Source organism: Heterodontus francisci, chromosome 16 (assembly GCF_036365525.1).
Source record: "Heterodontus francisci isolate sHetFra1 chromosome 16, sHetFra1.hap1, whole genome shotgun sequence".
In the NCBI taxonomy this organism is placed as follows: Eukaryota; Metazoa; Chordata; class Chondrichthyes; order Heterodontiformes; family Heterodontidae; genus Heterodontus; species Heterodontus francisci.
The window spans coordinates 59,684,130-59,707,878 of record NC_090386.1 but is presented as its reverse complement, the minus strand read 5'-3'; the positions used below and the strand labels follow the sequence as shown (position 1 = coordinate 59,707,878).

The window sequence follows — 23,749 nt, the reverse complement described above, 5'->3', positions numbered from 1 at the left end:
CAATATTGCGAACTCTGCTCCAAACACTAACCCGAGACAACATAACAATGCATGTCTAATTTTTAAAGTATTTCCTCCAGTTGGCTAGCTTTTCACAGCTCTAAGCGACACAGATACAATGGCCTGAATGGCCAGCCTCCCTCTATGCTGTATTATTTCAGCAACACCAGTGTTGTCAGAAGAGATCCTGGACAAATTGGTTTCAAACTTAAAGCTCTGTAGTTCATTGGGCATGTAAGTACTTATAAATGGTATAGACTGCATTAATCACAGCCTCATCAATATATACAAAATCAGGAAGATGGTTCATACGTCAGCTCTGAATTCAATGGATTTTTCCAACCAGTTGATTGAAGATCTGAAGTACCTGATACTGTTATAATGCTGCAGTTAAAATGTGTTTTTTTTACACTGACTTATGAGAGATGTCAGCATGAGAAAGTTAAATGAGTTACTTTAAAAATTATTAAAACAGGAAGTTTGGAGCTGCGAGTGGATATCTGAAAAACAGTAAAGGAACTACTGCAGAAATTAGAGATAGAATCATATGTTTCTCAAACTTGGCAATGCGTGTGCTTCATTAGTACGAAAGCGATGTAGAGTTAAGTACCGAAAGAGTAATAATTGCATAGAAGGTACAAAATTTTTTTTAACAACTGGCAAAAACAGTTAAAACTGTTTTGCAACATTTTATAAGAAAAACAAAGAGCTCACACATTTATATAGCACCTTTTCACATCCTCAGAACATCTCGAAGCACTTCACAACCCATAAATTACTTTTGAATTCTGTTACCTATATAAGCAAATAAAGCAGCCAATTTACACAGAGCAAGATCCTGCAAACAGCAAACGAGATGAAAGACAAGTTAACCAATATTTCTCCCACCAAAAACAGATTAAGATAATGGGAGGCTAAATTGGGTAGCCCCTAAAATTGGCCGCAGGAATAAAGACGATGCACGATTACCATACACCCAAAATGATGCAGGCAGCATGCAAATTTGAGATTGTGTCTCTTAAAAGGCAAGGTGCATCGGGATGCAGCCAGAGTTGAAACTGTTGGACAGGATTTGAAGATCTGGAGGAACAGAAATGGCACAACAGGCCAGAGTATGTACCCAGGTTTTGTGATGCTGCGCTGGAGTCCTTGGTACAGGAGGCAAGAGGTTCTCTTCCCTCAGGGGAGAACCTCCAGACAAATACTAAGAAAGCAGTGAGAGCAGTTGTGGCCATGGCAGTTAATGCCACCAATCTGTGCTGAGGACCAGGATGTAGTGCAGCAAGAAGTTCAATGACCTCACATGAATGGTCAAGGTCAGTGAATGCATCCCTACATGCCAAATCCTATCCACTGCACCATTCATCACACCGACTTCACTCACCTACCAACAGTCAATCTGAACCATGATGCAAACTTCACATTCATATGCTCCACCTCACCCTCACACTTAGCTCTGCTGCAAGGCACACACAAACCACACAGCTTGCACACAGCTATTCATCTGTGATAGGCGCATCATTCAAACACTTGGCACCATACTCACTGAAACATGCCCCTCTATCTTTCAGGACAAGGTGGTCCATAATAGACAGCAGCAGCAGCTAACTGGTGCAGGCCAGGCACAGCTGCATGTGCTCAACCCCATGGATGTGACGGTGCTGGGAGTAATTGGAGTGGCCACTGAGGCCATTGTAAGCAGCATCGCTGAAGCCAGAGGATGATGGTATGTTCCTGCCTTATGCACTTCCTCTCCTTGATATGCTCACTAAACCTGTGGTGGCAAGGGCTGTGCTGTCATGATGGCCAGGTTGCAGAGGATGCAACAGACCATCGTGACTTGGGACATCTACTCTGGCAAGTACTTGAGAGCTCCTCCCAAGTGGTCCAGGCAGCAGAACTGTAGCTTCCGTACCCAGATAGTCTACTCAATGGCATTCCTCATTGCAGCATGGCTGTTATTATAATGAGTGCTGGCCGCGAATGGCGAGATTGCAGAGGGAAGTCATCAACGAGGTGTAGAGCAGATAGCCCTGGTTCCCCAGAAGCCACCCTCTGGTTTGATGCGGTGGCTGCAGGATTGCTGGAATAGCTGATCAGTACAGGATGAACAAATCATCACTGCTGTCAGGATAGTGGGCATTCAGCAGCATGATGTGCTTGGGTGTGGTTACACCAACTGTACATTAAACGAGTAGTACCCTTTGCTGTTTCGGTACACCTCAGCATTGAGATGTGGTGCCCACAATGCCATGTGTACTCTGTCCTGGCAAAGCCATGTGCATACTCCTCCTGCTTTTCTCTGTTTAGATCGAAGACAATGAAGTCCCCTCTCCTGGTGTACAGAGCTTCTGACCTCCCAGATGCAGCAATGAATGGTGAAGAGATATATTTGCAATGTTGCTTCCTGCAGAGAATCTACTGGTTAAAAAGAAAATCAGGGCCACAATCATTTTCACAGCTACTGGCAGCACCATCCTCTCCCTGTTGAGGCTGCAGGGCTGGTTCCAAGAGGTGGCAGGGTCCTGTGACCACCTCCTTGGTGAAGTGCAGTCACTGACAACACTACTCCTGGGCTTAGGTGCAGGTCAGAGAAGTGCTCCCCGACAACCCTAGCTGGTAAAGCCTTCTGCTGAGACCCCTCCTTCTTGCTCTACAAGCAGCATGTCTTCACTGCTACCCCTGCTCCATATCCCTCTGATACTGCAGCCCAAGAGGAACAGGCTCTATGAAAGGGAGCAAATGGTGTACTCAGAACTTTCCCAACGTCCAGCACCATTCCCTACACATGTTCAACCAGGGCATGTTTGAGGGGTTGTTAGAGTAGCAAAATCGAAAATTGTAGGTCAGGTGTCAAATAAACATTAGTTTGAGTGTGATGTCATGATCAGTCTACTCTGCATACTTCCAGCGCATGCACACAACACCTGCACTAACATTCTCAACAACATGTCATTCAGCGCAGGCCACACCAGAAGTGATGGGGAACAGCACAGATGCCTTTTTCATCTAAATCAGCAACCACAGCGCTGAAGCTACTGGTGCTACGGAGCAGAATTTTTCAGACCAAGTGAACTGCCTGCTCTTCAAATACCTTTTATACCAATCTAAATAGGCAGACTGAGCCTCACTTTAAAATCTCATTGGAAAGACAGCAACTGAAGAGAACGCCACACTCCCACCTTTAGTATTGCACCAAATGTGTCAGCCTAGATTGTGATGATCTTGAATTGGGGCGTGAACACACAACCAGAGTAAAACTGATAAACTGAAGGGTTTAGAAGATGCATGACAGAAGTGGCATATTTTCTCATTCAATTGCAGCAGAATGTAGCTGCACTATTATATCTCTTGAAACTCCAACATCTCTTACATTTGACTCCATCCTTAATCCTTCCCATCAACCAACATTCTTGGTCTCATTCACATTTGTCCTCAAATAGAACTCTCACACCACCTCCAATGCTAAAGTTGGATCAAGGAAGCTTGATTTCTTATGTGGCAAACTTTATCTTCCAGCAAACCTTACCTCTCTATGACCAAATCTGCTCCCGACTTGGAAAAAAAAGAAAAAAAATCACACCTATACCTGGCAAGGTTCTTGCACCTGATAGGAGGGTCCTCTCAACTGGTAGCCTACAATCTCTCTCTAATTTATCAATTCTAATATGCTCAGTGCATGCTTGAACTATCCCCTCTTTCCCATACACTGCATCCTCTTTGTAAAATCCAAATGAAAATGTCTGTTTTCATGAGATGGGTATAGGATAGGCTGGGGACCCTATGTTGAAACAACACGTAATGAGGAAGTCTGCTCCCTTGGTGACAAGCTTTTCTTTTCTTCCAGTTTCCTGGACTGTTGGAGTCTGCTCCAGTTTGCCTTTTTTTTTTGAGATTTCATTTCTACCTGCTTTTACATATCAGCAACTTTATTATGTCCAGTGCTGTGCTTTGTGAAGTTTCCTCCACTACTATGCATTGAGGTTTGGCAGTTATGCTATTTCTAGAGGCTCCCACCTTGGAGTCACTTCATTAATATTACATAGAATTTACAGCACAGAAACAGGCCATATGGTCCAACTAGCCTTTGCCTGTATTTGTGCTCCACATGAGTCTCTTTCCACTCTACTTCATCTAACCCCATCAGCATAGCCTTCTATTCCTTTCAACAACTTATATTTATATAGCACCATTAATAAAAAGGTCACAAGGTGCTTCACAGAAGCATTATAAAACAAAATATGACACTGAGCCACATATGGAGATAGAAGGTCAGATGACCAAAGGCTTGGTCAAAGAGGTAGGTTTAAGGAGTGTCTCAAAAGAGGAAAGTAAGGGAGAGGTGGAGGTATTTAGGGAGGTATTCCAGATCTTAGGGCCTAGGCAACTGAAGGCATGGCTATCAATGGTGGAGAGATTAAAATTGGGGATGCTCAAGAGGCCAGAATTAGATGAATGCAGACATTTCAAAAGGTTATGGGGCTGGAGGAGATTACAGATATAAGAAGGGGTGAGGCTATGGAGGGATTTCAAAATAAGGATGAGAACTTTAAAAATCAAGACATCTCTCCCTCCTTTTAAAAGGCATCTATACTATTCACCTCAACTACTCCAAGTGGTTGGAGCTGCATGTGAGCCGCATGGAAGATGGCAGGATCCCCAAAGACACATTGTACAGCGAGCTCGCCACTGGTATCAGACCCACCGGCCGTCCATGTCTCCGTTATAAAGACGTCTGCAAACGCGACATGAAATCGTGTGACATTGATCACAAGTCGTGGGAGTCAGTTGCCAGCATTCGCCAGAGCTGGCGGGCAGCCATAAAGACAGGGCTAAATTGTGGCGAGTCGAAGAGACTTAGTAGTTGGCAGGAAAAAAGACAGAGGCGCAAGGGGAGAGCCAACTGTGCAACAGCCCCAACAAACAAATTTCTCTGCAGCACCTGTGGAAGAGCCTGTCACTCCAGAATTGGCCTTTATAGCCACTCCAGGCGCTGCTTCACAAACCACTGACCACCTCCAGGCACGTATCCATTGTCTCTCGAGATAAGGAGGCCCAAAAGACTCCAAGTGGTAGGGAGTTCAACATTCAAACCACTCTGGACAAACAAGTTTCTCCTGAATTCTTTATTGGATTTATTAGTGACCATCTTATATCCACATCTCCTAGTTTTGGACTGCCCACAAGTGGAAACATCATCTCTACATTTAGCCGATCGAACCCTTTTGTAATTCTAAAGATCCCTACCAGGTTATCCCTCAACCTTCTCCTTTTCAGAGAAAACAGCCCCAGCCTGTTCATTCTTTCCTGATAGTTCTAACCTCTCAGTTCCACTTAACTGTATTGTACACTGGGCCAATCTCCACAACCACGAATGGCAAAATTTAGCTCCTTCCCAGCTTGATGGTCACCTTAATGGTCTGCACTTTCCTGTCAACCATACTTGTGAAAATATTCATCACATATTAACATACTCAATCTTAAAGCAACAAACTACAAGAGAAAATATATCCATTGTATAGATGGAATACAATTTGGAGGTAATTCGTTGTGACACTTTGCTTTAGATTTAGAACGTAACCTTCTGGCGCATTTCAATCTAAAAGTAAACATAGCTTCTCCTGTTTCAGTGGGTCTGCAAATTCTTCAGTCTTTCTAATGATAAATCTCATCCTAACATTTTCAGATAAGACAGTCTGTGACAGCCCTGTCTGGACCTTTGTATTTTACGTCCTTATGCCTCATTGTTAGGTTTTCATGTTGAAGTTTGACGCCCACTCACTTGCGTTGTTGGTAAGTGGCTGGTTTCTCAGTCTCGGCTGCTGTGTGGTAATGTTGCACATCTCCTGCCCTAGTGTGTGCTGTTCTGGATGAGCTGTTGGCGGCGCTGGTGTCCGCAGAGCAGCGGCTAGAGGTGAAGCGGTGCGGTGCAGCCCCTTTTCCCGTCTTTCAGTGTTTCTGCCCCCGCCGAGTCTTTGGACAGTTTCTGACCTTCACCCCGGCACCGCGGACCGGGCAGGTTAGTGATGCGCTTCCACTGAACTTATTGTAGCCGTTTCTTCTTCCGCAGACACTGGAAATATAGACGGACTCTCTAGCTACGTCAGTCACCATTGTTACAATCATCCGTTGTAAATGTATCTGTTCTCAGCCCAGGAGTAAATCATTCAGAGGATAGTTCCTGTGTTATTATATTTACTGTGCTGCCAGGCTTCCGGTACTGCAGCACCAGGAATACGTCTCAGAGTCCAAACTCACTTCCTGGTTGTGGCCTGATCAATGTATTCAAAATACTCATTAATTGGAAAACGGCTGCTCCTGATCAGACAGGGTATGTCTCATAAACTGTTTTATTGGTGCTTCTCGCCCCTAACAATCGTCTAATCTTTCCAAGGGCTAGTTAACACTGCCATGAATATAGAAGGCCCAAAGATATACAAAGTCACAGATTTATACCCAAAACAGAATCTTATTTGTATGTGTACCAGGTGCTACCCATTCTATAGATTAATCAAGTTTTTTCTCTATTTGAATGTACTTCCTAGATAAGGATGGTGGAATACATACAGTTGTGTCTTTTCTTCTTTGGCCTCCTTGTCTCGGGAGACAATGGGTAAGCGCCTGGAGGTGGTCAGTGGTTTGTGGAGCAGTGCCTGGAGTGGCTATAAAGTCCAATACTAGAGTGACAGGCTCTTCCACAGGTGCTGCAGATAAAATTGTTTGTCAGGGTTGTTTCGCAGTTAGCTCTCCCCTTGCGCTTCTGTCTTTTTTCCTGCCAACTGTTAAGTCTCTTCGACTCGCCACACTTCAGCCCCGCCTTTATGGCTGCCCGCCAGCTCTGGCGATCGCTGGCAACTGACTCCCACGACTTGTGATCAATGTCACAGGACTTCATGTCGCGTTTGCAGACGTCTTTAAAGCGGAGACATGGACGGCCGGTGGGTCTGATACCAGTGACGAGCTCGTTGTACAAAGTGTCCTTGGGGATCCTGCCATCTTCCATGCGGCTTACATGGCCAAGCCATCTCAAGTGCCGCTGACTCAGTAGGGTGTATATGCTGGGGATGTTGGCTGCCTCGAGGACTTCTGTGTTAGAGATACAGTACTGCCACCTGATGCCATGGATTCTCTGGAGGCAGCGAAGATGAAATGAATTGAGACGTCGCTCTTGGCTGATGTACGTTGTCCAGGCCTCGCTGCCGTAAAGCAAGGTACTGAGGACACAGGCTTGATAGACTCGGACTTTTGTGTTCCGTGTCAGTGCGCCATTTTCCCACACTCTTTTGGCCAGTCTAGACATAGCAGCGGACGCCTTTCCCATGCGCTTGTTGATTTCTGCATCGAGAGACAGGTTACTGGTGATAGTTGAGCCTTGGTAGGTGAACTCTTGAACCACTTCCAGAGCGTGGTCGCCGATATTGATGGATGGGGCATTTCTGACGTCCTGTCCCATGATGTTCGTTTTCTTGAGGCTGATGGTTAGGCCAAATTCGTTGCAGGCAGCCGCATCCTGTCGATGAGTCTCTGCAGACATTCTTCTGTGTGGGATGTTAATGCAGCATCGTCAGCAAAGAGGAGTTCCCTGATGAGGACCTTCCATACTTTGGTCTTCACTCTAAGACGGACAAGGTTGAACAACCTCCCATCTGATCTTGTGTGGAGGAAAATTCCTTCTTCTGAAGACTTGAACGCATGTGAGAGCAGCAGGGAGAAGAAGATCCCAAACAGTGTAGGTGCGAGAACACAGCCCTGTTTCACGCCACTCAGGATAGGAAAGGGGTCTGATAAGGCACCACTATGCTGAATTGTGCCTTTCATATTGTCCTGGAATGAGGTGATGATACTTAGTAGCTTTGGTGGACATCCGATCTTTTCTAGTAGCCTGAAGAGACCACGTCTGCTGACAAGGTCAAAGGCTTTGGTGAGATCTATGAAAGCAACGTAGAGGGGCATCTGTTGTTCGTGGCATTTCTCCTGTAGCTGGCGAAGGGAGAACAGCATGTCAATGATGGATCTCTCTCTCGAAAGCCACACTGTGCCTCAGGGTAGACACGCTCAGCCAGCTTCTGGAGTCTGTTTAAAATGACTCGAGCGAAGATTTTCCCCACTATGCTGAGCAGGGAGATTCCACGGTAGTTGATGTAGTCACCGCGGTCACCCTTGTTCTTATAGATGGTGATGATATTGGCATTGCGCATGTCCTGTGGTACTGCACCCTCATCCCAGCACACGCAAAGCAGTTCATGGAGTGCTGAGAATACAGCAGTCTTGGCACTCTTGATTATTTCAGGGGTAATGCCGTCCTTTCCGGGGGCTTTTCCACTGGCTAGAGAATCAGTGGCATCACTGAGTTCCGATTTTGTTGGCTGTTCATCCAGCTCATCCATGACTGGCAGAGACTGGGCTGCATTGGACAACATTCTCCCTGGAGTACTATGGTTTCATTTAGTTCACTTACTTTTAAATGGGTGCCTGAAGAGATCAGATTATATTTCTTTTTGCTAGACTTTTGTTAGTGGGATTGAAATAATAAAGTTTTGTAGAAGATGCATTTGGTATATTTGAAAGTAATGGATTTACATTAGTAAGCATATTTTACATCCTTTTAAAAATTACAAACCTTAAAAGCTGCTAACTTCACTTGAATTAGAAGATGAAGATGGAGTTAGTCACATAACGGCTTAGGGCAGCTCTTGCATTTATGTCTGAAGCTTTTGGATCGTACCTTGGTTGTATGATTGTGGCAGGAACGTCTAGACAGATCTAATATTTGCCTCACAAAAGATTGTAATAAGAATCCTGGAATCCCAAAAGTGTTACAATTAGTTGGGTAGGAGTGGCCTTCCAGTTTCAGAATCTTGGCATGTAATAATAGCAATATTAGAGCAACTATTTCATTCGAAACGTCAGGTAATGTATAACATGCCATATAAATATTTGCTTACACAATAGTAAGAACAAACCAAATTTCTATCTTAACGAAGCATGAGATCCAATCATGTCTGTAGCTTTTTGATAAAAGTTACGCTACTGGAAGTACCAGCATGCAGATTAAATAATATAAACTGGAACCACACCTTCTTCTGACAGAGGTCCATGGTCCTATCTTCAGCCTGGAGATAGGTTTTATACCAGTCAGATGGGTTTAATCTTTTTTCAGGTATAATGGTGTCGGTGGATCAATTATCACGTGCTGTGCACATTTCTGTTCGAGCAGACCTCCTGCAAATCTTGATACGCTTGATGACTCCGCCTTAACTTTTGAAAGACAGTGTTGAGTCACTTTTTTTAAAAAGTACTTTCATTGCAATTATTTTTGAAGAAATAACATGCTAGCAACAAATATAGAAATATGTAGATATCTGATAACAAACAAATTGTCCCCTCCCACAGCCAATTTTGAGAATTTAATTTGTAAATTGTACTTGTGCTGACATATTGGGCTGAATTTTACCAGCCCCTCGACCCCTGATGCCGAGAGGGCCCCACTGCATCTTACCAGTGACGGCGAGGCCTCGGTTTAGTGTGGTCCCACCAGCGCCAAGTGGTGGAGCCTTCATTTAAATATTAAAATTAATGAAGATAAGATGCTAATCAACTTTCCTGGTCCTGGCAGCTGTCCCACACTGATTTTACGGTCGCCAGCCGCAACTCGCACTCCGTACGGAGTTCCGAAGCGAGACGCTGGTGGGGAGGGGGAAGACTGAAATTATCAGGGCGGGAGCGGGGGGAACAGGGATTACCTTTTTTATTGGCTGTGGGGATAGTGGGAAGGGGTTGAAGGACAAATGTGACGAGGTTGGGGGGGAAGTTCAGGGAGGGAATAAAGTTAATGTTTGTCATATATGCCTATAGAAAAAAACACTGGGGTTGTTGGGAAAGGGCCTCCAGTTTTTGATTATTTTTTTTAAATGAACAATAGTTTCTCTTTAAAAACAATCAAATTTTTGCTACGGTCTTGAAGCCCTTTAAAAATGGTGCTGGCGCCTGCGCGGTGGCGCCCGGACGCCATTGCTGGGGACAGAGCAGCCACCCAAATGATGTCATTGGGGGGCAGCTGCTCTGCCCCCTCCACTTAAATGAGCCCCTGCGTGAAATATCACGGGGGCTCAGCTGCGGCGCTTCCGTTTCTGAAGGCCGCCGACTGCAAAGCGCACCGCCGCGATGTGCAGCACACTAATAAAACTCAGCCCAGTGTGCGAACAACATTCAAATGTATATGTTTATACAATCTGAAGTATGTTTTGCTCAGTCTTTCAAAAGAAGCAGATTTAAGTTACTATTATGTTCAACAACTTTTTTTAATACTGGGTTTGTTTTGGTGAAGACTTTTTGCGTTAGTTCACTTAGTTTACAGATATTTCTAGGTTTAGTTGAATGAGCTATGCTGAGTCCAGCAAAATTTGTTAATTTATTTCAGGCGATTTCAATAATACTGATTGCTGTCTCCCATTGCCATACAATGCTGACAAACAACAGCGTTTGGAAAATTACAAATCAGATCTGCTTCCTTTGAAAGAATGAGTAAACAAAGTATTTGGTAGTTAACAATGATAAAGTTCATACTAGTCTTCCTGTCCTGGTAATAATATTTCCATGCGGTGGGGCATAAGAAATAATGATTCTCATGGTATTGAATTAAGTCCAGCTGAGCTCGATTTCAGTTTTGTTCCTACTGGGTACAGGTCTACAACACAACCTACCCATAGTTTGGCACAAATTTTCAGTGTATTAACTCACTTGGGTGACTAGCATTGGGAAATGGAAAGGTGCATTTGATGGTGCTCTAACTCCAGTTGAGATTAAGAAACATTATTGAAGAGAGCACCCATCTAGCAGATAATCAGATATGACCTAGTTTAGAGATGCTAAAATGCACAAAAAGAGCTGTTGATATAACTGTCATTTTGTGGTGTTAGGAAAGGGGGAATTATTCCTCTATATTGAGGTATTCTGTAATAATTATCTTGCATTGTAGCCTATAAAAGCCGACCTGTATTCAACCTCCGTTCTGGTAAAATAATTGGGAATGATTGTACCAGATTTATAAGTAAGATAAGCACAATAGTTAATAGAAGTTAGAATTGTCACCAGTTATGTTTCTGAAAAGAATTGTTATAAATTAATATGCTACAGATGAGGAGGCCTCAGGTTTAATTTGTGGTGTCTGTTGAGTTGGCTGATCTTGGCTTGGATGATAGAGGAGCACTGAAGTTAGCTTCAGGAGGATATTATCCAAGTGATACTTGTTCGTAAATGCAAGCATGGGCACTGGATGAGAACAGGATCGGACTACCCTTGATGCTCCCTATGGTCCAATAGCTTGCTGCACCTCACTGCCTTGGTTTAAACATGAAAACAGCCAGTTGGAGAAGGTAACATAGAGTCACTGGTGTTGGTAAACATTACTTCAGAAAAGGTTACCTTTCAGAGAGGAGGAAACAAAAGAGGAGTGTTTCCAATGGAAATTGTGTTTCAGTAGTTCTTAGCAGCTTGGGTTGTGGAAACTGAGGTTTCAGAGCAGGCTGTTCCAGTAACTAAACTTGTTTCAGCTCATCGCTTTTGCCAGTTGAAAAGAAATCATTAATTCTACAAAACTCTAAGCTTCTTTTTCAAACATTAGCCAGTGATTTCCAGCTGAATAATTTTTTAGTGGCCAAACCAAAATCTTAATGCAGCCTAGAGTGGGAAGCACAAAATTCAAACACAATCAAACAGTTATTTATTTTGGCCTTTTGTATAATATCAACTACAAGAGATGCTTTTCTGGTTTATTTATTTCAAATGAACTTATTTCAAGTCATTGGTCCAGATTTTGCTGTAATTATAATGGTGAGGCTATCAGTGTTAATCTGTTGTGTATCAATGGTTTGACAATATGCAGGTGAAGGGGTTAATTGTGGTCTTAGTTGAGCACACACTCACTGAGACTGGGGAGGGGTTTGAGTGAGGAGCTACATGTTTGTAATTTTTTACTCTGCACAATAAATGTGGAAAAGAGCAAATATAGGCTCCAGCATTATCCTTTCATAACAAGCTTTCTGGAATTTAACATGGTAGCAGAGGATGGTTGCCTAAAGCTGAAGGTTGGAAACTAGGAAAATGTTTTTGGATAGAAAACTAACATCTCAAGGGCTGTTGTGGAAAATATGGCAGAAAGCAAGTGTAAATGGTCAGGATATGATTACTCTCCGATGTTCTCAGAGTCTGAGCCATATGACCAGTGGAAGAATGAAGTGGATATGTGGTCACGGGTTACATCTCTGCCAAAGAGGAAACAAGGTATGGCCTTGGCGTTGTCAATTCCTACCAAAAGTAAATTCAGAAGTAAAGTATTTTGTGAACTGGATGCTCGCCAGTTGGATACTGATGAAGGGTTAGATCTTCTGTTAAAATTCTTGGATGAAATTTACAAGAAAGATGACCTATTGATTACATAGGAGGCATGGTCAGACTTTGATAGATTTCGGAAAACAGATGGTTATTCAATGGAGGAATATATCATGGATTTTAACAGACTGCATAGAAGATTGAGGAAATTCAATTTGGCTTTTAAATTGCTAGATTGTGCTAGGGTGTCGCATATGGACAGGCTGCTGGTTCTAATTGGGGTTCGGTTCTTGGACAAAGACTTACTGTTGGATTAAATGTCCACGGCCTTAAATAAATTCCTGGGGAAATAGTAATTTCCTGCAGACCTGGTAGAACAAGCGGGGCATTCTGCGGTGACACAAAGAATGGAGGACTCAGTGTTTACTAGATTTTGAAATAATCCAGATACAGGAAGCAGGCATAAGTACAATGGAAGAATTAAAGACAGGAGGAACGAGGATGAAAGCACCTTTAGCAAGTCTGACTATTACAGTGGAAGACAGGGTTGGAACAGCAATCATAGGCGAATGAATTCCAGGAATGCCCAAGGAACAGTTAATAGGTTCTTCAGATGTGATTCAAAGTATCATTATGCAATGAACTGCCCTAAACGGAGGGTGTTATAACCCAGTGAGGAAGTTGTCTAGGGGTCCCTCTCAGCCTTCGCCTGGTCTTACTGTAACAGGGTTTAATTTTAAACACACTGTTTTTTTAGCTCCCCCTTGGTGAATTCTTGTTCACTGCTTTCCAATTATAAGGCAAATAAACCAGCACAAATAGGTTTTCTTAGGCTTAAAGAAGAAAATTTGAAATTTATTAAATTTGAACTTAAACTTTAATTTGGTTGACGCCTACGGATACGCGGCGCATCCACGCTAGCATGCATACCATGATACACACATGCAAATAGAGACAGGAAAGAGCAGAAGAAAAATAAAGTGGAAAAGTTTGAGGCAATATCTGAATAGTTTTTGTTACGGTTCTTTGAGCTCACTGTAGAGTCCTTGATTGTAGGTAGTACTTGCTTTTCATTGGGGCCCAGTAGTCTTCTTAAACCTTGTTTGCTGTAGCAGACTTTCCTCTCTTGGGGTTCACGTGTCTTCAGTGGATTCAGAAGCTTGTGAGAAAGAGATGGGAGCAGACAGGAGAGAGCTTCAGTCCAGGAGCAAACAGGTACTCTGAGTTTAAACTGTTTGTACAATTCAGAAAAACTCAGGTTGCCAAGCAGGTTAGTCTCGTGACCGACCATGTCTTGGATTGTATCACCTTAGCAGTCTCTGGAATGCTCCTCTTACACACAATACCTGCTGATCAAGGTCCGTTGTGGGTTGAATGTGTCAGGAAATGGTCCTTTGTCCTTCCAAGCACTTTCTGTTAATATGTAAATATATTTTCCAACCACGGCTGATCTGTTTAACAAGTCCTTTCTTCACTCCAGTAACAGTTTAAAATCAATGTTCAGGACAAAATTAATGTGCCTAATTCTTAGCAGTTGGGGGCCTAACAATGCAAGGGGCAGAATCTTCGAAATAAAACAAGAGGAAGATACTGAACGAATTGTTTGAGTCACAAGGAGTTTTAGTCCTCTGATGAATGTGTTAGTTGCAGATTCGTTCAACTGTACTATATTGGATAGTGCTTGCATGTCGATAATATGTGGAACTGATTGGTTACAGTGTTATCTGGATTCACTCAGTATTGATGATCGATGCAAGGTTAAGGAGTATAAAAGTACTACCAGCTTTAGCTTTGTTGATGACAACACATAAGACGTCACTGAAGAGAGTAGTAATTCCACGTAAACTAGCTGGGGTAAGCCACTTTATCAGTCCTGATGTAGTCTCCAGTGATATACCTTTACTGTTGAGTAAGTCTTCAATGAAAAAAGGCACAAATGAATCTTGATATGGAGCATGATAAGGCAATTGTTTTTGGAAAGTCAGTGAATTTGCAGTTTACCCAGTCAGGGCTTTAGTGTATCCCCTTAACAAAACCTGATGTTTCTAGTCAGAGTGTTAGAAGTATTGATGGAATCAGAGAGATAAAAGGCAAATTGTCTTAAAATTACACAGACAATTTGATCATTTTCTTGTCAGAGATTAAAAATCCTGCTAAAGGATGCAGGTGTGATTGATAAAGAGTATACGAGGATAATAGAAAAGATTAGTGAAAAGTGTGAAACCTGTAAAAAGTATCGGAGGACAATATCACGTCCTATTGTGGAAGTGAGCAGAAAGGCATGGCACTATGCTAGATGGGAAATATAGCCAAGTTAGGAGTAGTCACTTTGCTGAGCTCTGATGAAATGATTTAAAGCTTGAGAAACTGCAATGAAATAGTTAAAAGTAAAGGCTGAGAGTGTGAGATCGTATAAACTTACAGGCACTGGTAATTGCAAGGACATTTGTTCATTCATGACTTGATTGTGTGACTCCTTGTGGTTTGGAACAAATGGATTCCTGTGAGAGATGCTGGCCATCCCTGTGTGAGTGATGATAAGGAATGAAAGGCCACACTATCACTGTATACTGTTGCTGCTTGGTGTTACTTCATGATGTGACTTGATAGAGATTACAGGATCCCAGGACTTATGACAATTGTGGGAATCAAAATCAGTATCTTGTTTCTAACTCTTCTTCCTTTGCTAATTGTCTTAATGTCTGTTTTCTTTTAATCTTGCTGGTACAAAACGATATTTTATTAGTAACAAGTATGTATTGAAAATGGAGTGTATTGTAACCTCAGTAACAGATGTACTGCATGTCACCACGTGGGTGAAGTCGAATTGTACCGCACTGATTGGTTAAACAAGGAGGTGTAGAATGAATCTTAATGTATAAACAGTAGTACCTGTATCACAAACTTCACTTACTCTGGGGGGGGACCCGACAGACTCTGGTGGAGTCAGTGCCGCTGTTCTCAGAGTAAGTCCGCTGGCGACTGCGCAAATAAAGTAATTGATTTTACCTACACATCCGACTCGGTATATTTACTGAACCAGACTGAAGGCAAAAAGAACTCAGATTAACACTATTGTCAGCCTTCCATTGGCACGTGACTTTGAGGTAGTTGCCATGGATTTAAAGATATGGGACAAAGACAAGAATATTTTCATTCTACATTTTATAGACCTAGCAACTAGATTTAATCTTTCTACAATAATAAATAGTAAGGACAAAAGGGTGATTATAGACAAACTTATGGAAGAATGGATAGGGACTGGACTTGGGGCACCAGCTAAGTTTCTGACTGATGATGGAGAGGAATTTGCCAATGACGAGTTCAGAGATATGTGTGAAAACATGAACATTATGGTTATGAATACTGCAGCTGAAAGTCCTTTCAACAATGGGCTTTGTGAAAGGAATCACGCAGTAGTTGATTAAATATTACATAAAATCTTAGCTGACCAGCCAAACTGCAAGTTGACAACTGTCCTGGCATGGGTGGTTCATACGAAGAATTAGCTTCAGATGGTTGGAGGATATAGTCCCTATCGATTGGTCTATGGGTGGAATCCCAAATTGCCTTCTGTACTGTGCGACTGTCCTCCTGCTCTAGAAGGTACTACAATTAGTTAAATTTTTTCTACACATTTGAATGCTTTACGTGCAGGAAGACGGGCTTTCATCAAGGCTGAGGTCTCTGAGAAAGTTCACAGAGTTCTGAGGCATTGTTTTAGGCCATCTGAGGCAGAATTTAGATCAGGAGATTTGGTGTATTATAAAAGCGAGGGACATAGGGAATGGAAGGGCTCTAATCGGTTGTGATGGTAAGACAGTAGCTATCAAACATGGAAAGCAAACTGTTAAGGTTCATTCCTCACGATTAATCAGGGTTGATTACAAAATCTCAGAATCTGAGCAGCTGATAGAGGGAAAAGAGGCACCTTTTACTTCAAATACTCATGTGTTTTGTGATGAAGGTCCTGAGGCACAGAATATGGTAGATCAAGAGTTGGAAAGTAATGTTGGATAGATCATGATGCTCAGGAAAGAGCAATTGCCTCGAGTAGGTACTCTGGTGACATAAATTCAAGAGGGGTCTAGTAAATGGAGGGATGCAACAGTTGTGGGATGTGCTGGAAAATCTACAGGCAAGTTTAAGTATTGGTTAAATGTTCAAGGTGATGGCTGAGAAGCAAGGTCCATGGACGCAGAATGGGGTGAAAGAGTGGCGGGTAATAAAGCGCAGTGCAAGTTTTGATAGTGGGTCTGGAAGTGACTCTTGCGTAAGGAAGCTATCACACTGGAGAAAGAGCCTCCAATAAAGTGTGAGGGAGATCTTCTAGCAGTAGTTCCGAAAGACATCAAAGTGATAAATAGAGGGCATAGTTTGAACAGATTCCCCAATGAAACAAAGGCTAGCGAGCAGTCTCAGAATAGAACTAGAAGTAGATGTCCTCATGACTGTGAAGTTTTAGTGGTTGTTAATAAATTTGAGGATAAACTAATAAGACAAGCAAAACATAAGAAATTACAGAGTTGGAGAGAGTTTGGAGTTTATTCTGAGGTACCAGATAGGGGACAGACAGCCTTGTCACATAGATGAATTTGTACTGAAAAAGTCCTTCCCAATGGCTAAACCGAGGCTAGTTGCGAGGGGTTTTGAAGAGCGACTGGGTGATACCAATGTTAGAGTGGTCTCTCCCACAGCTGGAAAAGTAATCTTGAAAATGATTTTGTTTTTTTTGGCCACATATTCATGGGAGTGTAGATCCATTGACATAAAAGCCACATTTCTGCAAGGTGATACTTTTCAGAGAAGTGTATCTGAAAGCACCTAAAGAGGCAGCAGGTACAGAGGGAAAACTATGGAAACTGAACAAATGTGTCTATGGCCTTGATGATGCTTCCCAGGGTGTGGTATTTCTCGGTGAGTTCTGTTTTGTTGAAAATTGGTTGTGTTCAACTAAAAGCAGATCCTGCGATGTTTTATTGGTATCATAAAGCGAAACTTTCAGGCATCTTCATGATGCACATTGATGATTTCTTATGGGGTGGTACTGTGGATTTTGAGAAATATGTTATTAGTAAGATTAGGTCAGAATTTAAGATTGGGGGTCAGGCTTGTGGGGCCTTTAAATATATTGGTTTAGATATTAAGAAGACTAAGTCTGGAATAGGTTTGAATCAACAATCTTATTTAGAGATTGTTACTCCCATCCTGGTTAATTGTGTTAGGTCATCACAGAAAGATGATGATCTATCTAAAGCAGAGCCTTTTTTTTATTCGTTCAGGGGATGTGGGTGTCACTGGCTAGGCCAGCATTTATTGATCATCCCTCATTGCCCTTGAACTGAGTGGCCATTTCAGAGGGCATTTAAGAGTCAACAACATTGCTGTGGGTCTGGAGTCACATGTAGGCCAGACTAGGTGAGGGTGGCAGATTTCATTCCCTAAAGGACATTAGTGAACCAGATGGATTTTTACAACAATCGACAATGGTTTCCTGGTCACCATTAGACTAGCATTTTAATTCCAGATTTTTTATTAATTGAATTCAGATTTCACCATCTGCCGTAGTGGGATTTGAACACATATCCCCAGAGAATTAGCCTGGGCCGCAGGTTACTATTCCAGTGACACTACCATTATGCCATCACTTCCCCTATGAGCAATTGCAAAGCTTGAAACATAGGAACAGGAGTAGGCCATTCAGCCCATTGAACCTGCCCCGCCATTCAATATGATCATGGCTGATCATCCACTTCAATGCCTTTTTCCCAAGCTATACTCATATCCCCTTATGTCATTCATATTTGGAAATCTGTCAATTAAACTGGCTGTGCTCTCAGACTAGGCCTGATGCTAATTTTGATGTGCTGGAGTTGAGCACCATGATGAAACATCCAAAAGTTGAGAATGTTTTAAGGTCAAATAAAAAGTTGAAAAAACTAAATCTGGTGAAATGTGTACTGAAGTTCCCATCCTTAGGTGACCCAAAGAACATGAAGCTAATAATTTTTAGTGATGCTTCACATGCTAAACTTGCTGATGGGTATTCGAGTGCAGCTGGTTTCATAATATTTCTGACGGGTGAAAATGGGAAATGTTGTCCTTTAGCTTGGGAGGCTAAGAAATTAAAACGGGTTGTTAAAAGCACTTTTCCTGTGGAAGCACTGGATCTAATGGAGGCAGTGGATATGGGGTTCTGTTTGTCAAATATTTTGGGTGAAATTCTGAACAAGGGGCATACTGAAGATAGGATAACCATTGAATGTTATGTGGATAATCGTTCTTTGTCGGACAATGTACACGCTACAAAAAATGTGAGTGAGAAAAGACTACGTATTGACCTTGCTGGTGTTACGACCTGGTGAGGAAGGTGTCTAGGGGTCTCTCTCAGTACATCAAGGCACTAGGCAAATTTTCACTTTAATGTAACCAGTTTACATATATTTTAGCCCTGTTCCAGGTGTAAGAAGGACAAGTAAGTCATCCTGCAGGTAGTTCTGTATCATCAAACTGAAGACAAAGCATTCTGCACTGCTAGCCCTGCCTCATATTACACAGCAGGGTGCTGAGGATGCCTCAAGTTGAAGACATGCCTACACCAGCAGTCACTGTACTAACAGTGAAGTACTCAGATGTTTTGATATGATAAGGCACCATATAAATACAAGTATTAGAATCTAAATGCAATTCCAAGGACTATGTGCGAGTTTCTCAATACTAAATGGGTGACTGGGTGATAGACCCCAGACAGCCCGCTGCTTCCAGTACCATTCTTCTCCCGTTAACCTAACCTAACCAGTGAATGACAGACTATTCAACCATGAGCCAACATTCCTACATTTGCTCTTTCCAGCAGTAATTACTGGTGTTACGACCCGGTGAGAAAGAAGCCTAGGGTTCCCTTTCAGCCTTCACCTGGTCTTAGCGTAATAGGGTTTAATTTTAAACACACCGTGTTTTTAGCTCCTCCTTGGTGAATCCTTGTTCACCACTTTCCAATTATAAGGCAAAGAAACTAGCACAAACAGGTTTTCTTAGTTTTAAAGAAGAAAGATTGAAATTTATTAAACTTAAACTCTAATTCGGTTGACGCCTACGGATACATGACATGCCCACGCTAGCATGCATATGTGAGACATGCATGCAAATAGAAACAGAAAAGAGCAGAAGAAAAAATAAGCTGAAAAGTTTGAGGCAATATCTGAAGAGTTTTTGTTATGGTTCTTTGAGCTCACTGTAGAGTCCTTGATTGTAGGTAGTTCTTGCTTTTCGTTGGGGCCCAGTAGTCTTCTTAAACCTTGTTCACTGTAGGAGACTTTCCTCTCTTGGGGTTCATGTGTCTTCAGTGGTTTCAGAGGCTTGGGAGAAAGAGATGGGAGCAGATAGGAGATATTTTCTCAGTCCAATAGCCAACAGATACTCAATTCAGAAAAACCCAGGTTGCCAAGCAGGTTAGTCATGTGACTAACTGGTCTGACCACGTCTTGGATTGTATCACCTAAGCAGTCTCTGGAATGCTCCTCTTACACACAAGCTCCATTGTGGGTTGAATGTGTCAGGGAATGGTCCTTTGACTTTCCAAGCACTATCTGTTAATATGCAAATATCTTTTCCAGCCACAGCTGATCTGTTGAACAAGTCCTTTCTTCACTCCTGTAACAGTTTAAAATCAATGTTCATGACAAAATTAATGTGCCTCATTCTTGGCAGGTGGGGACCTAGCATGACACTGGATTGAAACAAATGCTGGAAAGGAAATCTCCAAACTTAAATAGGTAGATGCAAGTCATCAGCTTTCCAATTGTTTCAGAAAAAGAAATGCTAGTACAAAGAAATTGTTAGGGGCGCTAGAGGAGGGGCGTCTCAATGTAATACTTTGTACCCAATATGGAATTTATTTTGAAATGTTCTTTGAGCGAGTTAATACTTAGTGCATAATATGGAATTTATTTGAAATGCTGTTTGAGCATGTTAATCCAAGTTGTATTGTAAAAGAAAGAAGGAATTCTGTTAATTGTGTATCAATAGTTTGATTATATGCAGGTGAAGGGTATTAATTGGGGTCTTAGTTGAGCACTTATAAGCAAACACTCACTGAGACTGGAGAGGGGTTTGAGTGAGGAGCTACATGTTTGTAATCGTTTTTTTCTGCACAATAAATGTGAAACTGAGTAAATATAGGCTCCGGCATTATCTTTCCATAACAAGCTTTCTGGAGTTTAATAATCAGCGGTCACCAATATAATGGGGTAAATCTGACGGCAACTTCTGCTGTCCACACATGTGCAGTTAAAAGCAGAAATCCAGACGTTGCTGCCAGGAAATGCCCACTCCTCCATATAATGCACGTTTGCAATCCTCGCCAATAGACTCGGCACTGAAATCACTATAACGGCAAGGACTTAGGATAATTACCCAATAGTCTGCACTAAAAACAGCTGAAGAAGCTAGAGCTATTGCATTTGGGAGTAAGTGAGTTTTTAATGGCATAGTAAGTTAAAGTTACCACTGAACAACCTTTTTGGCCATGAAAAATTTATTTTACAACTGTGGAGTCTCATTCCCTTAGAAGAAATTAATGTTGCAGATTTTTGATTTTTTAGTTTTTCTCATCACTCCCTTAATCATATCTGTATGCCCCATCATTCTTTCATTTTCTGTACAATGGCTTAAACATAATTCATACTTCCTGTTTTTACTTCCTGGTTTGCAGTCTGCATGGCTCAGTGAGAATTCTTCAATCTGATTGGTTACCTGTTCACAGATGCCACAGATCCCCTGTAGAGGGCATGCACTGGATCAGGTGCCTAAAAACTAAAAATCTCCACTGACCAGTCCGGAAAAGTCTTTGGGCATCTGTGTGTGAGGTAATGACAAAAGCCAGTGTGTCTGGGGTCACCTAACACCAATAAATAACATTTTAGGCAGCCAGTTAAATATTAGAAAAGGCTACAATGTGAGCCAGGTATGCAGCATTGGAGAGCATTGTGAGCCAGGGTGCCTGTGGTAACTGGGGGAGAATTGTTACACGTTAAGTGAAAATCTTAGACACAGTAGTGGCTAAATTGCAGTGATTTCAAACAAAATGAGACCAATTTAATTCAAGCTTTGCAAGTATACCTGTGAAAATCAGTTCTAGAGGACCTTGATAGAAATGTAAATAATTAGCTGAAATTTAATTATTATTCCTCAAAGTGTTAGATAAGAATTTTTACTTTTATTAATAAATTGTAATATTTTGATGTACAATGAGATAACAAAACAACTATATTGACTGTCCACTCTTTTCCTTTAGCATTTTAGAATGGAGGCAGAATCTCACAAGTCACCAATGGCAGAAGAGAATGCCCCCTGCGATGGCGATGCCTCTTCAATGCCAACAGAGCTTCAATTACAAGCCTCCCCCAAAACGCAGCCATATGTGTGTACATTGAGTCCACATCTCATTGCTAAGGCACAAGAAGAACTTCAGGAGAAACCTGAATGGAGACTTCGTGATGTGCAGGCCCTAAGAGACATGATTTTAAAGGAAGCACCCCATCTAAAAACTCGTTTGGACGATGCCTTCTTATTGCGTTTTCTCCGAGCTCGCAAGTTTGATTATGACAGGGCATTGAAGCTTTTAGTGAATTACCATGCGAGCCAAAGGACTTGGCCTGAGGTGTTTACAAGTTTGAGGCCATCTGCAATAAAACATGTGCTAGACTCTGGATTTCTTACTGTTCTGCCTTATCCCGATCCACTTGGTCGGTGTATCTTGGTAATTCGACCAGGTAAATTAACAGAACTGAACGAGAATTTATTCGAAAAACATGAAGCAAACTGTTCATATTCAATTGAAAACCATATCATGCTTCAATCTTGAATTTAAGCAAAAAATCCTGGTGTGCAGTGGCAAGATTTCTATAAAGCTAATTAGATTGGAGTAGATAGCGTTTTTCTAATCCTATAAATAGAAGATCTTTGTGCTGAACCAGAATAGCGCTTAGTGACACTTACCAGCAGATGAAACTTTTACATAATTAAATTTATAGGTTTATTAATTACAAATCAGCAGTGTGCCTTAGGCAGCATTCATTGGTGACAGAATCTTAAGTTGTATAATACTACTGCTGGCAATTAGCTGATGTAATTCTACATTGTCTTTTCTGTTTACTTGAAAACAGTAATTAAAAGCAGAGGAACACTCTGCCATCTTTATTGTGGGAAGGCTGTGTGCTTCTTCCTATTTGTCGTTTGGCTCACTTTCCAAGGCAGTAATTTACAAGGACAGGTGTAATAGGATCATTACAACATCTGTTACTCTTACTGTCCTGGAGGCATTACAGATGCTTGTAGAGCAATTGAGAGTGCACTGCCTTAACCAGTTTAGATTTAAAATAACTAAATATTTTATTGAAGCAGTTCCCTTAGGAGCAATGAAAACAAACTACTTTTAAAATATACAGTACAAAGAAACTCAGTTCCTATACTTTTTTGTTTTCTCTATTTATAGTTTTCTGAATAAATTTTTATTTCTGTCCTCTTTGCTGTAAATTATGCCTTTCTATCTCTATCCTTGTTTTTGGCTCGCATTCTGGTTCTATGTTTCTTTTTGCATTTTCCATTGTACATCATCCACAATATGTGATTGAAAAAGAATAACAAAGTATTTGGTCTACACCTGGAATTAAACTGGTGCCTACCAGTAATCCCCATACAACAGTGAGGATTCTTCCTGTTTCATGAATAAAACTAACCAGATTTTTTAATGTAGTTACTTAATTGGTTGAATGCAGGGCTCGTGGGTCCTTTTGAATTGAGGAGGGAGCCTGGAGACAATGTGATGTGAGAATTGGTCACAGTAAAATAGCATGTGGAGAACACTACATAATTTATACCCAAACTTTACATACATCTCTTCTTAAGATCTTTTAAGGAATTCTGTAGCACGTTTTAAGCACGTTTTAAGAACATTTGCTCCTGGGCTTTTTCTCACAGGTGTACCATCAAAGAACACAATCTGGGAAAAATATCATTACCTGAATTCAAATGAACAGTTACCAATCATAGTACTGGAAAATGTAAAGCATAACTGCATTTTTGACATTTTACTATACTGTCTTTCCATGTGGACTATGGGGGAAATATTCATGGTCTTAGGTTTCTTAAGTTATGTAAAAGCAAAATACTGCGGATGCTGGAAATCTGAAATAAAAACAAGAAATGCTGGAAATATTCAGCAGGTCTGGCAGCATCTGTGGAGAGAGAAGCAGAGCTAACGTTAACTCTGCTTCTCTCGCCACAGATGCTGACAGACCTGCTGAGTATTTCCAGCATTTCTTGTTTTTATTTCTTAAATTATGTGTTGGCCAACCAAAGGGATCCTGTATTTTTAAGTTTAAGTCATTGCGCTTTACAAAGACACTTAAGTCTGTAA

The 23,749-nt window shown here is 41.7% G+C and overlaps 1 protein-coding gene across 3 annotated transcripts in view; it reads left to right on the top strand.

Annotated features, from left to right (window-relative positions):
• Positions 1-5,873: 5,873 nt before the first annotated feature.
• Positions 5,874-23,749, top strand: part of ttpal (tocopherol (alpha) transfer protein-like) — a 43,380-nt gene continuing 25,504 nt past the window's right edge. Inside the window, exons 1-2 of one of the 3 annotated variants that reach the window (XM_068048243.1) lie at positions 5,874-6,019; positions 21,626-22,103. In XM_068048243.1, coding sequence (XP_067904344.1) covers positions 21,635-22,103 — 469 coding nt within the window. In that variant the 5' untranslated portion in view covers positions 5,874-6,019; positions 21,626-21,634. Of the gene's footprint in view, positions 6,020-6,051; positions 6,332-20,050; positions 20,106-21,625; positions 22,104-23,749 lie in introns of those variants that run through there. The other 2 variants (XM_068048244.1, XM_068048245.1) reach the window with 2 other exon arrangements.